The sequence below is a fragment of the Anarhichas minor genome, unplaced genomic scaffold (assembly GCF_050575085.1).
Source record: "Anarhichas minor isolate MPS153535 unplaced genomic scaffold, ASM5057508v1 ptg000004l, whole genome shotgun sequence".
Lineage (NCBI taxonomy): Eukaryota > Metazoa > Chordata > Actinopteri > Perciformes > Anarhichadidae > Anarhichas > Anarhichas minor.
Window position 1 is genome coordinate 14393214 of NW_027466450.1, and position 16544 is coordinate 14409757.

The following is a 16544-nucleotide window of genomic DNA, read 5'->3' on the forward strand; positions in this document are numbered from 1 at the left end:
TTCGGACGCCACGCCCCCACTGAGCAGGGCTCATTAAAAGGCGGCAGTCCTCGGGCTGGAGGGTTAGTTCAAGACCTTTTGCACACAGGAGGACAGAGTGGGACTTTACACTGAGGGACATATATATATATATATATATTTAAATATACAACACAGATTTTTGGATCATCTCAAATCTGATTACTGGAATAATGAAGTCTCCAAAACTCAAACCTCAAGGTAAACAAAAGTTGTTTTTTTTCTATCCTTTATTTGTTTGTCATATAAGACTTGCTTGGTGCTGTGTCCTTTATTATAGGTTCATACTTAAATAACATTTATGTAAGTATTTAAATTACCTACAATATTCCGACAGGAAATAATTAATTAAGACCCTGCCTTTAAGGATTTTATATATATATATATATATATATATATATATATATATATATATATATATATATATATATATATATATATATTGTAATGCCTTTCACATAGTTTCCTGTCATATTGCCATAATATTAGGCTCCATTACCACAGTCAAGTTATTTGCTGGTGGGTTTATTATCAATCTCTGACTCGGCTGAAACTTTAGTCGATCCAAAGCAAACTTCTCTCTTAAATGAAAAGTAATTAATGTCATGTGTTTTTTTTTTTTTTTTTTTTATTCTTGCAGCGAAGTTCGTCAACGAGGAGGATCTGAACGACGTGCTGTGCGAGTTCGACGCGGTGATGGAGGACTTCACGTCGCCGGTGGAGAAGCGACACTTCAGATACGACGAACACCTGAAGACCATGAAGAGGAGGAGCAGCGCGAGCGTCAGCGACAGCGGCATCAGCGACTCCGAGAGTGAGTCCGTGATACATTATTCATGAGAGCTGTGTTATTCAGCAACATTGTCCTTCGCTCTCCTGCTGGGCTTTTGTTTTCCAAATGTGACAACAAAAAGAAATCACATAAATACATTTGTGCGTCTAAACCAGGGAAGGTCTCAGAGTATGTATTTAAATTGGGCAATTAAAAAGTCCCCCATAAGTGCAAACATGGCAACATGGAGATCAGGCACCTACAAATAATAGTGATGGTCTGAAGGAGTTTATGCCCACTTTGCCACACAATTTAAACCCAAGCAGTCGGGCATATCACTGACTTTTTATCAAACAGACGCCTCATGTGTTTCATTTATGTTGCTTCTGTTACTCCTCCTTCTGCTCCGCAATACGTGTGTGTGTGCAGCTTCTTATCATGTGCCATCAAGAGCTCAGCAGGGGAGACTGGCAAACTGTTGCATGTGCATCCATGCGTATGCTCTCATGCTCTCACGCACAATTACAGTAAACACACAGAGAGAGAGAGAGAGAGAGAGAGAGAGAGAGAGAGAGAGAGAGAGAGAGAGAGAGAGAGAGAGAGAGAGAGAGAGAGAGAGAGAGAGAGAGAGAGAGAGAGAGAGAGAGAGAGAGAGAGAGAGAGAGAGAGATATCCTTGATCACAGTCCAGAGATTTGGGCGTCAGATGAAGCTCCCGCTGCATATTTTGGCACACCTGCGCCCACATATGTGGCTACTCCTCTAAAGTTTGACTGTCATGCATTACTATTTTACTCTAACAGTGTTTTAAAAGAAGTTTGCCTCCCCAGCTGGAGAGCTCAGCCCTCTCACCAAAATGTGATAGCGCTCATATGCTGACACGCAGAGAAAAAAAAAACATATGCTTCAGGTCCCCATGAGCAAAGATAGTTTCCCTGACGCGTGTGAGTGGTGCTGGACCTCCACAGGAAGACGTGGAAAGATCTTATACAGTCTGCAGTTTTCTGGAAAGGAAACATGCAGGATTCCAGGGAGATTCAGGCACTACTGCCAGACACCAATTTGCATAATAACTGGGGTTCCAGTGGAGAGTATCACCACAAGGTTCACTAATCCAGCTAGTATAAATGTCATTACCACGTAAACCACTGAGGATCTTGCATTGAGCAACATCCCTGCTAAAAGCAGAGGGAGGGTGTTCGAACTTGCGTCTGTGGAGCTAACGAGCTTGTCGATTGGTTCAAGGGATCAGATTCCTGCATGAGCCCTGTCCTCTCCATGGCAGTCTAATGAAGAGGGACCTGTCCCACGCAGGGACGACCCATTGTGTTGCAGCCTGATGGATGGATGGACTCTTGAGAGTGCAGATAAATGACGCCGCAAACTGTGCAGGGTCCTCTACATCCACCCTATAGAGCGTGCACGTTTGAGTGAGGGCCGGAGATAGAAAGAAAGCAAGTAGAAGATGAAGAGAGTGCGAGTAACAAAAGTGAATATATGTGCACGAATGGAAACTGAGAAATGAGAGGGAGTCATGTCCAAGTCAAGAGCTGATGTTAAGGCCACAGCTCTGTGTGTGTGTGTGGCGTCTCCTATCTCATGCTGTGTGTTCAGTGCTGAGTGGTGGGAGTATTACAGGTCAGAGAGGGGGGGGGGGGGGGGGGGGGGGGGGCAATAAGTGGTCGACATCGGAAGACACTGTGAAGGTCCGCTGGAGTTCTGCACCGAGGAGCGGGGTAGACAAGGACAGCATTAAGTGCTGCCTAATCTGCTTTTTGTCACACACACTTCCTTCATACTCGCATAGATATCTTGGACAGGGAGGTTGATAATTAAGCAAGTTGCTACACTTCTACCACCAGATGTGAATGAGAAGAAAAAAAAAAAAGTTGCTTTTAATGAATGAGACAGACAGACGAGCCCAATTCCATGCTGTCGTACAGGAATCTAGCTGCAGGAAGTCTCCACTTTCCTCTCTCTCTCTCTCTCTCTCTCTCTCTCTCTCTCTCTCTCTCTCTCTCTTCCTCCATTTCTCACCAGACAGTGAAAATATGTTTATGTGGTTTGAAATATGGAGAATCAAAGTGGCCATTATATTATTTATGTAACCGTTTACAGTTTGGGTGGTACGTGGGAGACAGAAACAGCGGCCGGACAAGAACGTGTCCCGCTCCGGTATCAGACTCAAAACGTGTCAGAGATAAGTCTTGCTTCAGGGCAGGGGACGAGTTGAATGACTTCAGAGACCTCTCTGCTCGAGACAACCTGTTATATTGCTGTCACTAACTGCCACAATGGAGATTTAGTTCGCTGAGTTCAAATTACACATCTTTGCTCCGGGGTTGTCCAGCGTAGCAGAGCAGAAACGTTTCTGCTCATGTCTTTTGTACACTTTGCCTCCGTCCAAGTATGTGTTTGTCTGTGTGCGCTAAATGCAAGCACACGCATGTGTGTGACAGGCGATAGAGGAAAGGTGTCATTAGAGGAGAATGCAATGATTACACCCACCAAGCTGCTCCACTGACACAGATGTGTGTGTGTGTGTGTGTGTGTGTGTGTGTGTGTGTGTGTGTGTGTGTGTGTGTGTGTGTGTGTGTGTGTGTGTGTGTGTGTGTGTGTGTTACATGATGTACACCGAAAAAGTGAACGTCCACCTAATGAAGTCTGCGTTTTGTTTTGTTTTTCTCTCTTTTGACAGGTGCAGAGTCGCTCAATAGAAACAGCTTCAGCTTCAGTGATGAGAGACTGAACTCCCCCACCACCAACTCACCTCCTCTTATGTCACCAAAACGTGAGCTGCGCCACAAAAATGAAAAAAAATTCATTCTTACTCTGGCAAGACTGTAAAGACGCATGACTCAGCGAGATGTATTACAAAATATACCTATTTGCCGTCTCATAATGTGCGATTGAAGATGCTTAGTTTAAAGTGTGTGTCTCTTTCTTTCCCTTGCAGCCAAACTCGGCGACACTAAAGAACTGGAAGACTTCATCGCCGACCTTGACAGGACATTAGAGAGTGAGTGCTTATGCAGCCGAGCTGTCAGAACCCCTGATGAATTAGGCCGTGTGCCGGCGCCGCCCGCTGGTCGGGATTAACAGGAGCGTTTGTTCCCCGTGTCAGCTATGCTAACGACCACTCATAAAGTGACACGGGAGTCACTCCCCTTGGATTTCTAAGAAACAATGATGTGTGAGGACCATGAAGGAGGCGGGGCGTGATATGTGGACCATGAGGCCTCTGGGGTTACACTGGAGGGAAAAGCAGCGTGTCCCTTTTCACCTGTCAGTCAACTTTGAAAGACCAGAGAAGGCAATAGGGCGTTTAGTAGCTTACAGAAACGTCACAGGTAGTAGACGTACATGGCTAATCTGCGTTGGACCTCTTCTTAGATGAGTCTTGTGAGTGTTTGAACTTGCATCAGAGTATAAGGAATGTGCGCTGGTGCAAACCTGGACTGAAATTCCATCTGTAAATGTCTGGAATGGAATGAGACCGAAGTCGGAGTTGAAACGCTTTCCTTATGCCCGTGTTTCTTCCTCCAACAGCCCTGCTCTGTTCTGTGTTTTTAGGCCACTGAATGTCCGTCTTTCACAGCTCGCAGGCGTCCAGTCGCCCTGCAAAGCTGGACATACAAATCAGCCAGTCGGGCAGTCAGCCAGCCCCCCCCCCCCCCCCCACCACCACCACCAGTTAGCCCCAGAGGATGGCGCGTTTATTAGGGCCACCAGTGTTTACGATGACCGGCCTGTAAAACAAAACGTCCGCCGTTCTGAGAATAGAGCTGGCAACCAAGGAGCCGTGGAGTCCTGTTCTAATCACGTCTGTCTGTCTGTCTCTGTCTCTTCTTAGGCATGTGACGGGGAGGCTCGCAGTCATCTTGGTGTGTAGCCATGAGGAAGGGAGGGAGTGGATGTCTGGACCCCCCGCTTGAGCAGCTAACATGCATCCGGCCCCTACACAGAAAACCACCCAACAGGATACAGCTGGATGGCACGGCAACTTCCAAGTGGCTCCACCACGGCATCAGGTCTATCCAGCGCTCTGCTATAGTTAACCCAGCAGCGCTCTACTAACTCCAGGCCACCTGGCTTCTGGGCCGCAAGCCGGGTCAGAATTGCATTGTAGGGAACCTGAGGACAAGAATACTTCAGCAGCAATGACGTAATGCACTCTATGAAATGTTGTGAGGAGTGAGGACGTGGAATATATGCTGCAAAAAAAAGAGTCACTGGAACATTTCTTGTCAGACCAGGTTACACTCCCTCATCCACAACCTGAGCTGGAAGAGTATTTAAAAATGGCTTTTTATAATAGAAATATATTAGTAATTTTATAGAGCTTCTTATTGTAAATTTATCAGTCTTTTTTTGGGGAAATATATTTTTATATCTTATGTAAATAATATTTGCTTTGAATTCTCTTTGCCGCGCTATTAACAGGACAGTCAGATTAGGATTTGACACTCGTTGACTGGAATGAAGTTGGTTACATGCTTAAGTGTGAACTGAAAAGTTAATCCCTTATGAAAAAAAAAACTGAAAAGCAATATATGTATTTAATACAGCTAATGCCTGCCAGATATGATATTAAAGAATGAAATATTGTTCTTTTAGTAAAAGCGCCTCCTTTCTTTATTTTGGACGGGAAACTTCTCTGGGCTTCTGTCGGGTTGTTTCAGTAATCTGAATGTAACATGCAGCTCTGTTTAGCTTTATAGTCTCTGTGTTTATTTGACTTTCTCTCTTACTCGCCTTTACAACCTCTTTAATGTACGTTCTGCTACAGTATAGAATATCTCATCCAAAGTGAAATTCAATAACATACTTCACATTAAACTTTTATCCTTTTCCATGAAGTCCCTATATCTATTTTAAAATCAAATCACACAAGAAGGTATTGATTTCCTCCAGAGGCCGGGGAGCACAGTAGGTGTGGAGCTGCTGACTGGCTAGAATTGGAGCGGTAACGCAGCGGGGATCTTTGAATGACAGCTGGCTCATCACCGCCTCAGCACTTTATTAACCCTCCAGCACCACTTCCCCGGTGTGTCCTTCTCTATGTGTATCAATGCTGAAATCCCTCCGAAGCAGTGCTGTGAGCACAGGCAGGCAAGCCTAATGGGATCTACATTAAACTGGTAAAAACAAAATTGTGGTATGTGGATGTAGTTATGTACTGTAGTCCACCAAAGAGAGACTCTCCAAAACTGACTGCATGCTAAAGTGTAGGAAGAGGTGAGACATTCGCTGCATCCCAAGAATGTAAAGTCATACATGCAACAAAACTCACAGAAACAGACATTTTACGTCTCTTACCTTCTGTGCTCATTAATCAACCACTCAACACAGCAGGGACTTAATATGTAACTTCTGTAGCAACAGGGTCTATTTCCAGAGGTGGAGGGAGACAGGAGGGTGCGACCCCTTCCCGGCCCAGCAGCAGGTGTGGCTGAAGTAATCTTGTGTCTGAGGCTCCCCTCCGTCTGCTGACCACCAGGGGTCAAAAGTCACCAACCATGGGCAGATATGCTTCTGGTAGCCACAATCACATGGGTACTACTCTGTTTCATGTACTTAAAGGAATACTCCAGCAATTTAGTAATACAGCTGCATAACGTTTGGGTACGTTCAAGAAACAGAATGTGTGCAATAGAGGCCAAGATATAGTGCTTCTATGGGTCAAGAAACCAAAAATTCTAGTTCCTACATTTCCCACAATGCAACTTAATGTTGTCTTTCTTCCTGCCTGGTAAATGCAGTCTTTCAAATCTCATGCTACAAGTTAGCAGGTTTTCTGTGTGTCCAGGTTGAGACAACCCTGCTTACATCACTATGACATCACCAGGCTCAACTTCTTCTGACTTTAGAAAGCTCCTTCCACAGCCACAAAAGACAACGCACAACAGTTTTCACAGGGGTACGTTGAAGTCCGCCTGACGTAAATATCGTCATCAGAGGGCGAAGGCTCTGAACGGACGTCCGACCGCCAGTGTGAAATACTTCCTCCAAGCGCACGTTATAAACACAACCACTACGCATCCGTGGTGACCGCAACTGTGCGTGTACGCGTTCGTTTTGGAGTGAAACCAAGGCTCAAGATAATAGGTCCAAACAACACCTGCTCGCTCTGAAATTATCAGGGTCATTTCTGTAGAACTTTAGAAGGCTCCTTCCAGAGCCACAAAAGACAACCGTTTTCATAGGCTTAGTGTTACTTCTTATGACCAGTAAACTGAAATTCTTCATCTTTAAAGTGGCTCTTTGTCCTCTCTTGGCCACTAACTGCATGTAAAGGAGGACATCATATCCCTCCTTTCTTGCAGCCTTACTCATTGCATCTGAACTGATTTGTGCTGCGACCTTTGATTGTATTTCCTATGAAGTCTCATGTTCTGAAGCGAGGACCTCAGCCCAGAAGCTGGGTGTCTCTCACAGCTGTCCACAGTCAGTGGATCCAGCCAGCCTACTACCAGTGCATGCCAGACTGTTAATCTGATGGCAGGAAGCTGGCATGGAGACAGCCGTCTCCATGTTGTTTCTTCAGTAGGCCTACAGTTGGCAGAGGGAAGCTGTGGGCACTATCACTTATCTGCACTGTTCTGCACCATGGATCCACTGGCACTGATCTGAGAGACCATGTTGACACAACGATGTTCCCCCGAGGGCAGCGGGTGGGCTTCCCTTTCTTCTATAACAACCCCACACTTGGCAGAGGTTGGCATCTTTTTGGCAGCGTGGGTCGGTCCCGTAGAAGTGTTGGCTTTGGCGGTGGACAGCCCGTATATGGTCAGGGCTGGAAGTGTGGGAAAGTAGAGGACTCGAGCTGGATAGAAGTTAAGAGAACACAGCGTGGAAAAGGGATTAGGAGCAATCGTATATGGAAAGCTAAGGCGAATGAAGGAATGGGCCGATAGGTGGAGAAATGGACGGAGAAAGGCAAACGCACCCAAATCCTGCAGCCATGCGTCAGTCTTTACATCGAGACGGATTCCTATGGGAGGCCCCTCAAGACTGCTGAGGTGGTCGTTCTATGAATAGGCTGGGCAGAGACACACAGATGTTTGTCCACATCACAAAGAGACATAAATACACAGAGCCAAATATCAGGTTCAGCTTTCCACCAGGTCTTCACATCCCTGGTGTCCAGATGTCCCCGGTGCTGTGCAAACAGAGGGGGACATTAATGAGTGTGCGTGTATTGATGTTGGTCTCTTGTGATGTGTGGATATGACAGCGCTATATTGTTTTAGTACATATACAGTTTCTACTGTATGTATGCACATGTGTAAGTGTGTGTTGAGGCATAGAGAGGGGTGTGTGTGTGTGTGTGTAGCTGTGCTGGTGTATGAGCTTGTCTGCACCTGTTCGCCATCTTTGTATGTGTGTGTACGTCTGTGTCCTTACCTTCCTGCTTTTGTTGTTTGCAATGTTGCCTCATAGAAGGAAGGTCCGACGTTTAACTTTGCTCTTTCTGAGGCGTGTTTGCAGGCTCCATTCGTGCTCATGAGCCTTTCCTTTAGCCGTCTGATGTTTTTAACTGGTTGGAACCCTGACAGAAAGAAAAAAGATTATTTAAAGCACAGCAATCTAGAATTTTGCCATGTACTAAATATTCGAGGGTTTATTAACGTCAGTTTGAAAGGCATTTCAAATTTTGTCATTTCAATAAGTCCCGATTTTAAAACTAGACTAAACCGCTCTGATGCTTTTAAAATAGTATGCTGAGTAAGTGCTTCACATGAACAGACAGCAGCCTGAACCGAGGGCCTCTGAACTCGTTCCCTGACAATGACAAGCTTTCATCGTGATGACATGAGTCAAGACTCACTCACACGGGGTCTGACAGGCAGGTTTAGCTGTCATGGACGTGATTATTATTGCCTCCCCCTGACCTCATGCAGTCCCTTAAATTGCACATCCATCATGATCTCCATCATCACTATCAGATTGACTTATCTATGACCTGTCTGTGTGTCTGATTCTGCACTGCAGCAGCGGTATTGCCTTGACATATGATAATATATCTGTCTATGTCTTAACATGTAGAAACAACAATGGAGGATCAAGTGGTTAATGTATGTTACTGCTAATTAAAGACCCCTACCTGTGTCTGTTTTTAATGGCATACTACTTATGACTAAAATTACTTTGGTACAAGCATAATACAATGTTGTCTCATCTCCCCCTTGAGAATTAGGACACGCTGTTCAAAGCAGGCAGAGGCCGTACACACACACAAACACACACACACAGTCCAGTGACTGTTGCCGCTGGGAAGTCTGAACAACGTGTGGGTGTGTTGGAGCTGACAGAGCAGGGAATTTACTGCTGAGGAAGCCCATGCAGCTGAGCAGAAAGCTCAGTAGCAGGTGCTCGATGGTTTTCCTAAAGACGTATTCCTGCAGGGACAAACGCGACGCATGACTTTTTGGATTGTATTTGGTAACTGAGAAACAATGTAGAATGTGTGCACTGAAAAAAAAAAAGATTACAATTTCAAAACTGGAAAAAACATTTAACACATGTGTTATGACAACATAATTAAGTCTGGGTATATTTACCACTGAGCGGTCAAATTTGGGCGGTTGCGGTAGAATCAGCTATTAATTGTAGGGTTGATGGTTTGTGTTGAGGTGTCCTTAAAGGTGCTCACTACAAAATTCAGAGCATTTCAATTGCCTCCACTCGGCTCTCAACATGGCGAAAGCTGAGCTGGCGGCTCGCAGCTAATGGTGCTAGCAGCGCTAACAGTGCAAACAACTGCAGCAGTGCTGACAGAGCTAACAGTGTCAGCCTGAGCACTACACTTCTGCGACTGTCTCAGTCAAAATGATGACTTGGGTGTTGATGTTCCTGCTATCTACAAACAGAAACCAAACCCAGCGTCATATTTAAGTTTTGCGAAATGAAGGCAAACCTCCATGACATATGCCTATTACGTTTATTTTGCTATTCATTTTGGCTTTGTCTTATTACTCAAGTAGAGCAACATTGCAGGTTTTCCATGTTGCTGTAGCAGATCATGACAGATGAGACATGAGCTGGGAAGATGTTGGAAAGCGTGAGCGTTGTGAAGAGAGGCGCTGATATCACTGGGCTTTGAGCCTGCTGACGTCCCAGCCAATGGTTAGACACAGCTGTCTCCCTCTTAACTCAGCCTGCACTTCCTCTGAGCTTGGCTGAGTCAAAGTGGACGCGTTTAATGCGAGGAGAAATTGGGACACTGGTGTCCCCTGGGTATTAAATGTTGGCATTTCTCCTTTATTTTACAGTCAACAGCTGTGAGGAACACCTGAAGGAGAGAGAGAGAGGGGTGGACAGAGAGACAAAGTCCAATGTTTGAGCAAAGATAAAGAAAAATAAAAGAAGTTAAATAAATGTATTTTGCATTAGGAGCAGCCTGAGCGTGAACAGTATAACCCCGCTATTGGATTTGGTGGATCAAAGGATCAAAACCAGATCATCTCGATTCATGTGAATCATACAGGACGTCTACGTGGCCCAGTGACCAATTCGCAGACAGACTCTGAGTCAGAGTGTATGGCCCCGAACTGATGAGTCACTGAGAACTGCACATATGATGGATGTGGTAACTTTGGTGACCGCATTCAATTTGTCAGTTAAGTTAGCAAACAACAAAACATAAAGTTCCCACAATTCTAAAGAGAAAGAAAATCATTGAAAAGGATTGAGGAAACAACAAACACACCAGGCTGATCCCAGATGGCTCTGTGCTGTCATGGTCCTCCCTCTTATCGTCAGACTGGACTGTCTGGCTCCCATCTGTTGCTCTCTCCGTTTATCCTTCTGTCTTTCTGCATCTTAACTGCTCCGAACGAACAGTTCCATAATGTCCAGTATTCAACCCACACCCCCTCCTTCTTCTCACCATCTTACAGTCTGGTTAATGAGATTGTTCAGAGATAAAGTAGTTTTTGGGGGAATTTTACTTTTTTCCCCGCTTTCCCAAATACACAAACTAATGAATGCCTCAGGACAGACCTTTTTTATATTTCTTTTCGTCGTCTGAAGTTATGTCAAACAGCAATATTAAGCTATCTTGGCTCAGCTGTTGAGTGTCTATGGGATCATGTAAAATAATCCACAGTGTCAGACTTTGAAAACCCCTGCTCCAGGCTATCCCTGGGCACCTTTCTGTCATATTTGATCACCCAATATTTGACTTTCACCCAAGAGACGGCTGTTCACGTCCCACATGAAATCTTGGCATATTTTATCTTATGTACTTTAATTAATTTACATCATGTTCTTCTTAACCCGCATCACGTACGTAAGTTACCCAGCAAACACACTTATTTAAACCCAAACCGTGATCTTTTCCTGAGCCTAACCAAGTTGTTCTGTTCTCAACGTGCACCTGTCTTTGGCAAAGACCTACCCTGTTGTTAAGGTACGAGAACTTGTAGAATAAATAACAGCACTCAGAGGATGTGACGTGACATAACAAGCATAGAATCAATGTGAATTTTGTTTTCATACGGGACACGAACAGCAGTGACAATGACGACATCTTTTCCAGGCGACTGTGCTGACCATTTCCTACTTGATAAGGTCGAAGCAGTCCATCCTGCAGCACATCACCAAGTTCTACACTCCGTGTGAAAGTCTCTCTCAAGGAATGTTATCCAGTGATGCAATTTGTCCCCTCTTAATTCCTAAATGGCTCCCAGTGCAGCCACAATGAACTCTCTCTTCTCTCAATAGACCTCTCTGTGGTGCACACTTATCTGTTCCAGTCGTGCCAACAGGCGGATTAAACAGAGAGAGAGGGGGGAGAGAAAAAGAGAGGTAACATGGATTCCCCCTGTTACTGTGTGCAGATTTAACATCTACTTTTTTTGACAGCAGAGACAGGCACCTTCTGTAATAACAGTACATGAATCGGTATCAATATACGGTATCTGGCACTCAGGCAGTAGAGCCGAGGATATTAGGGTGTGTGAGGTTGTGCTGGGGCAGTGACAGACAAGCTGTCCTCCACAAATTTCTGTTTGATGACACCCAAACCACACAGAGCCTCTCAGTGCTGATAAACAACTCAGTCACACAGACCTCTTCCTTCATCCCCACTTTAAAAATAGTGAGCTAAAGCGTTTCTTAATGCAGTTGTTGTTGCTGTCATTGAACGGCTAAATTCAGCATCTTACTCTTCTTTATTCTGAGGAGAGGAATGAGAGAGAGAAACGGCGGTGAGTAACCCCACATGAAGCTCTAAATGACTCAACACGTGTTTTTTAATGGCTGATGCTTATCTACAATCTGCACATCATTTCCTCCAGAATTCAATTAGTGTTTGTGTTGATTTCCTATTTCCCTGCACATGTACAAACCAGCTTGCAGACATTTGAAACTTCTTCCATAACATGAATTATTAAGCACTTGTTTGTTAATTGTTAATTGTTAATAAGCATGATCGAATTCATGATTATTTGGAAAACTGCTGAGAAGAAAGAAACCGAGAGGACAATAAAAAGCAAAATATGGATATAATTCTCAGATAAATGTCCTTAAACACAACAGCAAAACTTGTATCATAGCATTGAAACACCTCTCATGTCTCATGCAAGTTGACTTTAATATTAATACTGCACAGACATTAAGTTATGCTTTGGAAAATCGCTGGTCCTAAGCAGCTATAGAATAATAATTATTAAAAGTTATATGCTGTACATAACATATGTGTAAGTGTTCAGTGCATTACCATTACATATTAATCCACAGCTGTTGTTTAATTCCTGTTACACTTGGGTGAGTAAACATTATTTTCGCAGACAAAGGCCATTGTTAATAATTAAGTTCCAACAGATGCTGCCTCCTGTAACTCCTCCTCCTGCTTTCACTTCTCCTCCCATCCTCCTATTTTATCTCTCTATCCCTCCCTCTCTTTCATCTTCTCCCCCTCCTCCACCCTGCTAAGCTCTTCTTCTCCACCCTCTTCCCTAAACTCTGTCTATTGTCCTTTTATACCTTTCTCTGTCTCCTGCCTGTCACCCTTAAAACGACCTCATTTTGAAGGAGGGCGGGTCTACTTTTTCTTCCCCTTGGCCAGGTTAGAGAGGAGGGTCAGGGTTTAGCTTTGGGCCAGCAACGGCACCCTGTCATTAAGGCTGAGTTTACACGTGACCAGACTTTTCATGGGAACTGGACCCTGAGGGGGGAAAACCTCACCTTAACTCACCTGAATGAAGGCTGGAACTTTCTTCTGGATGGTAGAAGTCCTCAGCCTCGTGGTCCAACGCACACAAACACACACAATAGAAATCTCACTTTATGAATAACTTTGTTCTAAACTGTAGTCCTTGAAACAGCTCAGACACTGTCTTACACTTATCATTGACAAATTACAAAATCATGTAAATATTTGGTGATATAACTTAAGTCATGCCACTTGTTACACACAGGTTTGGGTGAGCAGTTTCTTAAAAGCACTTGTGTCAGCACTTCACTACCGCAACGGGAACCTCTTCTGTTTTGTCCTGGATGGCGGAACCTGAAGGAGTCTGTTCGATTCCCAGTAGCGCCCGCAGGGCATCAGTGGAATCGCCCCGCATAATTACTGCCCGATACGCTGTCCTCTCTCTGACAGAGGACAGGGATGTGCTCTCTTCCTCTGCTCCGTCCATTCTTGGCCAGATTTATGTTCTTTTAGTCTTTTCCTGAGACTATAAATCAGAGTGGGGTTGGCTTTTTAAAAGTGTCTGTGTTTAAATCCAGTTTTGTTTCTGTGAGTGTACAGTCAGTGTGTGACCTCGTGCTTCTCCTCATATATAAATCACACATCGCATGCCAAAGAGTGGTAGCCAGGGTTTGTCCCTAAATGCATCAGACTTTGCACCTTTCACCAGCTGAAGGATAATAAATGACTGTCAAATTAAAATATTTAATGAGCCCCTCTTGTAAAACCTGAGATGTCTATCTATCATCTTGTCCTCCACCAGCACAAATAAACGGGCAGAGGACGTTCCACGAGAGGCTTTAACAAGACACTGCATGCTGCTCCCCGTCCTCTCTGAACGCTACTGAACAGATTCATCATGAACTGAGAACTAGTAATGAGTTTAACTGAGCTGAGAGGCAAAGCAAAAACGTTCATGGATGGTGACTTTTGAAATATCTAAAAGAAAAATTATAATAATAAAAAATATATAAACATTTATTTTTTATATAAATATATATATATATGTAATAATGTATCATTTTATTTTGGGCTATTTTTCACTACATCCGAGGGGTGGAGTTGTAACAATCCACCATGAGGTTCTGTGACCCAAACCTGCACACCATCGATGGCGTGTGCTCACTTTATTTAAATTGATCTGATGATGATCTGAGGATAAAATCATCTAAAGAACTTCTGATTGACAGTTAGCAGGATTTTGTTTGATTCTGTTAGACTCTAGTGCAAGAACTTATTATTGAGACTTAAAAGTCTTTTCTCAAAACAATTTTTAAAACTCTGCCAGTAAAGTGATAATTTCCACCAATTCCCAATACAAATTGTCATGTTCCCAGAATGTTGTTCAGTGTTGTAGTGCCCTGAAACCAGACAAAGGGCAGCACTAAAGCGTTACACTTTTGGTTCCATCGCTTGTATAAAAGATGTGACTCTGCTATTTGTGTAATAAAAGGAAACCTGCGGGCCAGTTCAGGCAGCTATCTCAACAGCTATACGCTCACATGGCATACTCCTCTCACTGCAAGAACCAGAAGTTTTGCTCGGGCTGTGTCAGCTGGCAGCGAAGGAAAGCTCATTCAGAGAGGCATTTCCTGACTGCTGAGGTAATTAGGCCCATCGAGCCTCAGACACACGGGAATAACCCAATCTAACTGCGGCTATGCTAATTACACTCGTTAGTGCTCTTTTCTCTTTGTGCAGGTCGCCAACATTTATAGGAGTGGAACAGGAAATCCATATCCATGTTGTGTCAATTCCCAGCTCATTAGGCTGCAAAATAATATTAGTGAGTATTATTAGATGAGAAGAAATCATCAGTAGCAATCAGCTGGGTGATGACGTTAAGGGAGGGAAGCAGGGAGAGGAAGAACATGTTCCCTTCTTTCCAAAACAGGTCAGACTCCTGGCCTCAGTGGAGTAAAGGTCAGGACTGACACATGCACAAGCCCCTACTGTTGCTGTGATGTCTTATAGATATATAGTCTTGGAAGGAATGCATGTGAGGGTATGGGCATGGGGGGTAAATAGTACGTTGTTTTCTTTTTCAGTGATACATCAGTATAAAGGCTTACAGATCATCGTAACTCGAGGAAAACTGGACCATTTGGCCTTTGTCTCTCACACAAGCTCTCTCTCTCTCTCTCTCTACCTGCCGGAGTTTCACTGAATCGTTCATCATCATTATGTTCATCACCGCTCCCCCCCTCTGGGCTGTTGTTGGGGGGATAAGCTCCGAGCTTAGACACTGTCTGCAGAACGCTACAGTTCTGGGGTCAGCGGCTACAACTCCACCCTGGTTCTGTGCTCGTGGGGAGAAAAGAGAGACAATTACAAAACACACAAAGACTCATCAACACAGTAATTGCTGAAGGGGAGCTTCATTTCTATTGGTCGGAACGAGCAGCGTTATCACATGTCATCTCTGACATTCACTGGAGTGCAGCTGGAGGTGAGTGAGTGTGAGTGTGAGAGAGAGAGAGAGAGAGAGAGAGAGAGAGAGAGAGAGAGAGAGGGAGAGAGAGAGCGAGAGAGAGAGCGAGAGAGAGGGGCGGTTAAAGGTCTTGCCAGACCAGCTCGGTTTAACGTGGTGGTGTGAGAGAAAGAAGCAGGAAGGAAAGAATGAGGGACAGGGCGAGAGGGAGGAGATGGAGGAGAGGGAGGAACAGAGGGGGAGAAATCTGCAAAAACAAAATCAGCACAGCGTCTGCTGTACACACACACACACACACACAGACTCCAATACACACCAATAACGCACTCACATCACCGAGCAGCGAGCGGAACCACTGACGAACAGCAGTGACATACGAAAAAAAAAAAAAAAAAAAGGTCTCTGCTGTCGGTCACAGCCCGTAGCCATGTCAACGGGCCCCGGGGCCAGATGTGTGTATGCGCACAGTCAGCAAGTATGCAGCATATTGTCATGTGACTGTGAGCTGGCCTGGCCTGGTCTCAACTCCTGTGACTTTGAGAAGTGATGTGCACACAATGCTTGACCCAAAGCAAACAGCACAATTGGCTGACTGGCAGTGAACACACCTTTAACAAGCAAGCAGGGAGTATGTGGAGAGGAAGGAGTCTCAACACATACCACCACTGTGAACAAATGTTAAAGAGCTGTACTAACAATTCAACACAATGTGAATATATGTCAGTATTCAACATTTACAATGGTAACAACTTTAATGTCATGAATCCAAAAAAAACATTTGCCTTCAAAAAAAGCTTCCTGTGCAGAAAGATGTCTTTTTGCATTAATTTACAGATTAGTGAATGTGTGCACAGACCATCTGACATGCATACTAGGGTTCATTTGTGCGTGGAATGTTTTTAAGACTCTTTTCAGTCTCTGAAACACAATTGCATCGAAGTGCAGGTGGAAAACTGTGACTCCCGGCTTTTCAGTATATTTCTGTGGAATTTAAAAATGGGAAAGGCTGTTAAAAGAATGAACTACCCGTCATACACATTTATAAATCTTACTTTTATTTGTGGATCATGAAACATGCAGAAACATTAAATCAATAGACTCAGCTGCTGATGAAGCTGATGTCAA

The 16544-nt window shown here is 44.3% G+C and overlaps 1 protein-coding gene across 1 annotated transcript; it reads left to right on the forward strand.

Annotated features, from left to right (window-relative positions):
• The first annotated feature begins 56 nt into the window (after positions 1–56).
• Positions 57–5411, forward strand: rgcc (regulator of cell cycle). The gene is made up of 5 exons (XM_076110178.1): positions 57–219; positions 659–832; positions 3488–3580; positions 3746–3808; positions 4643–5411. Exons 1-5 carry the CDS (start codon positions 192–194, stop codon positions 4648–4650), a joined length of 366 nt encoding a protein of 121 aa, XP_075966293.1. The 5' UTR covers positions 57–191; the 3' UTR covers positions 4651–5411.
• The last annotated feature ends 11133 nt before the right edge of the window (positions 5412–16544 follow it).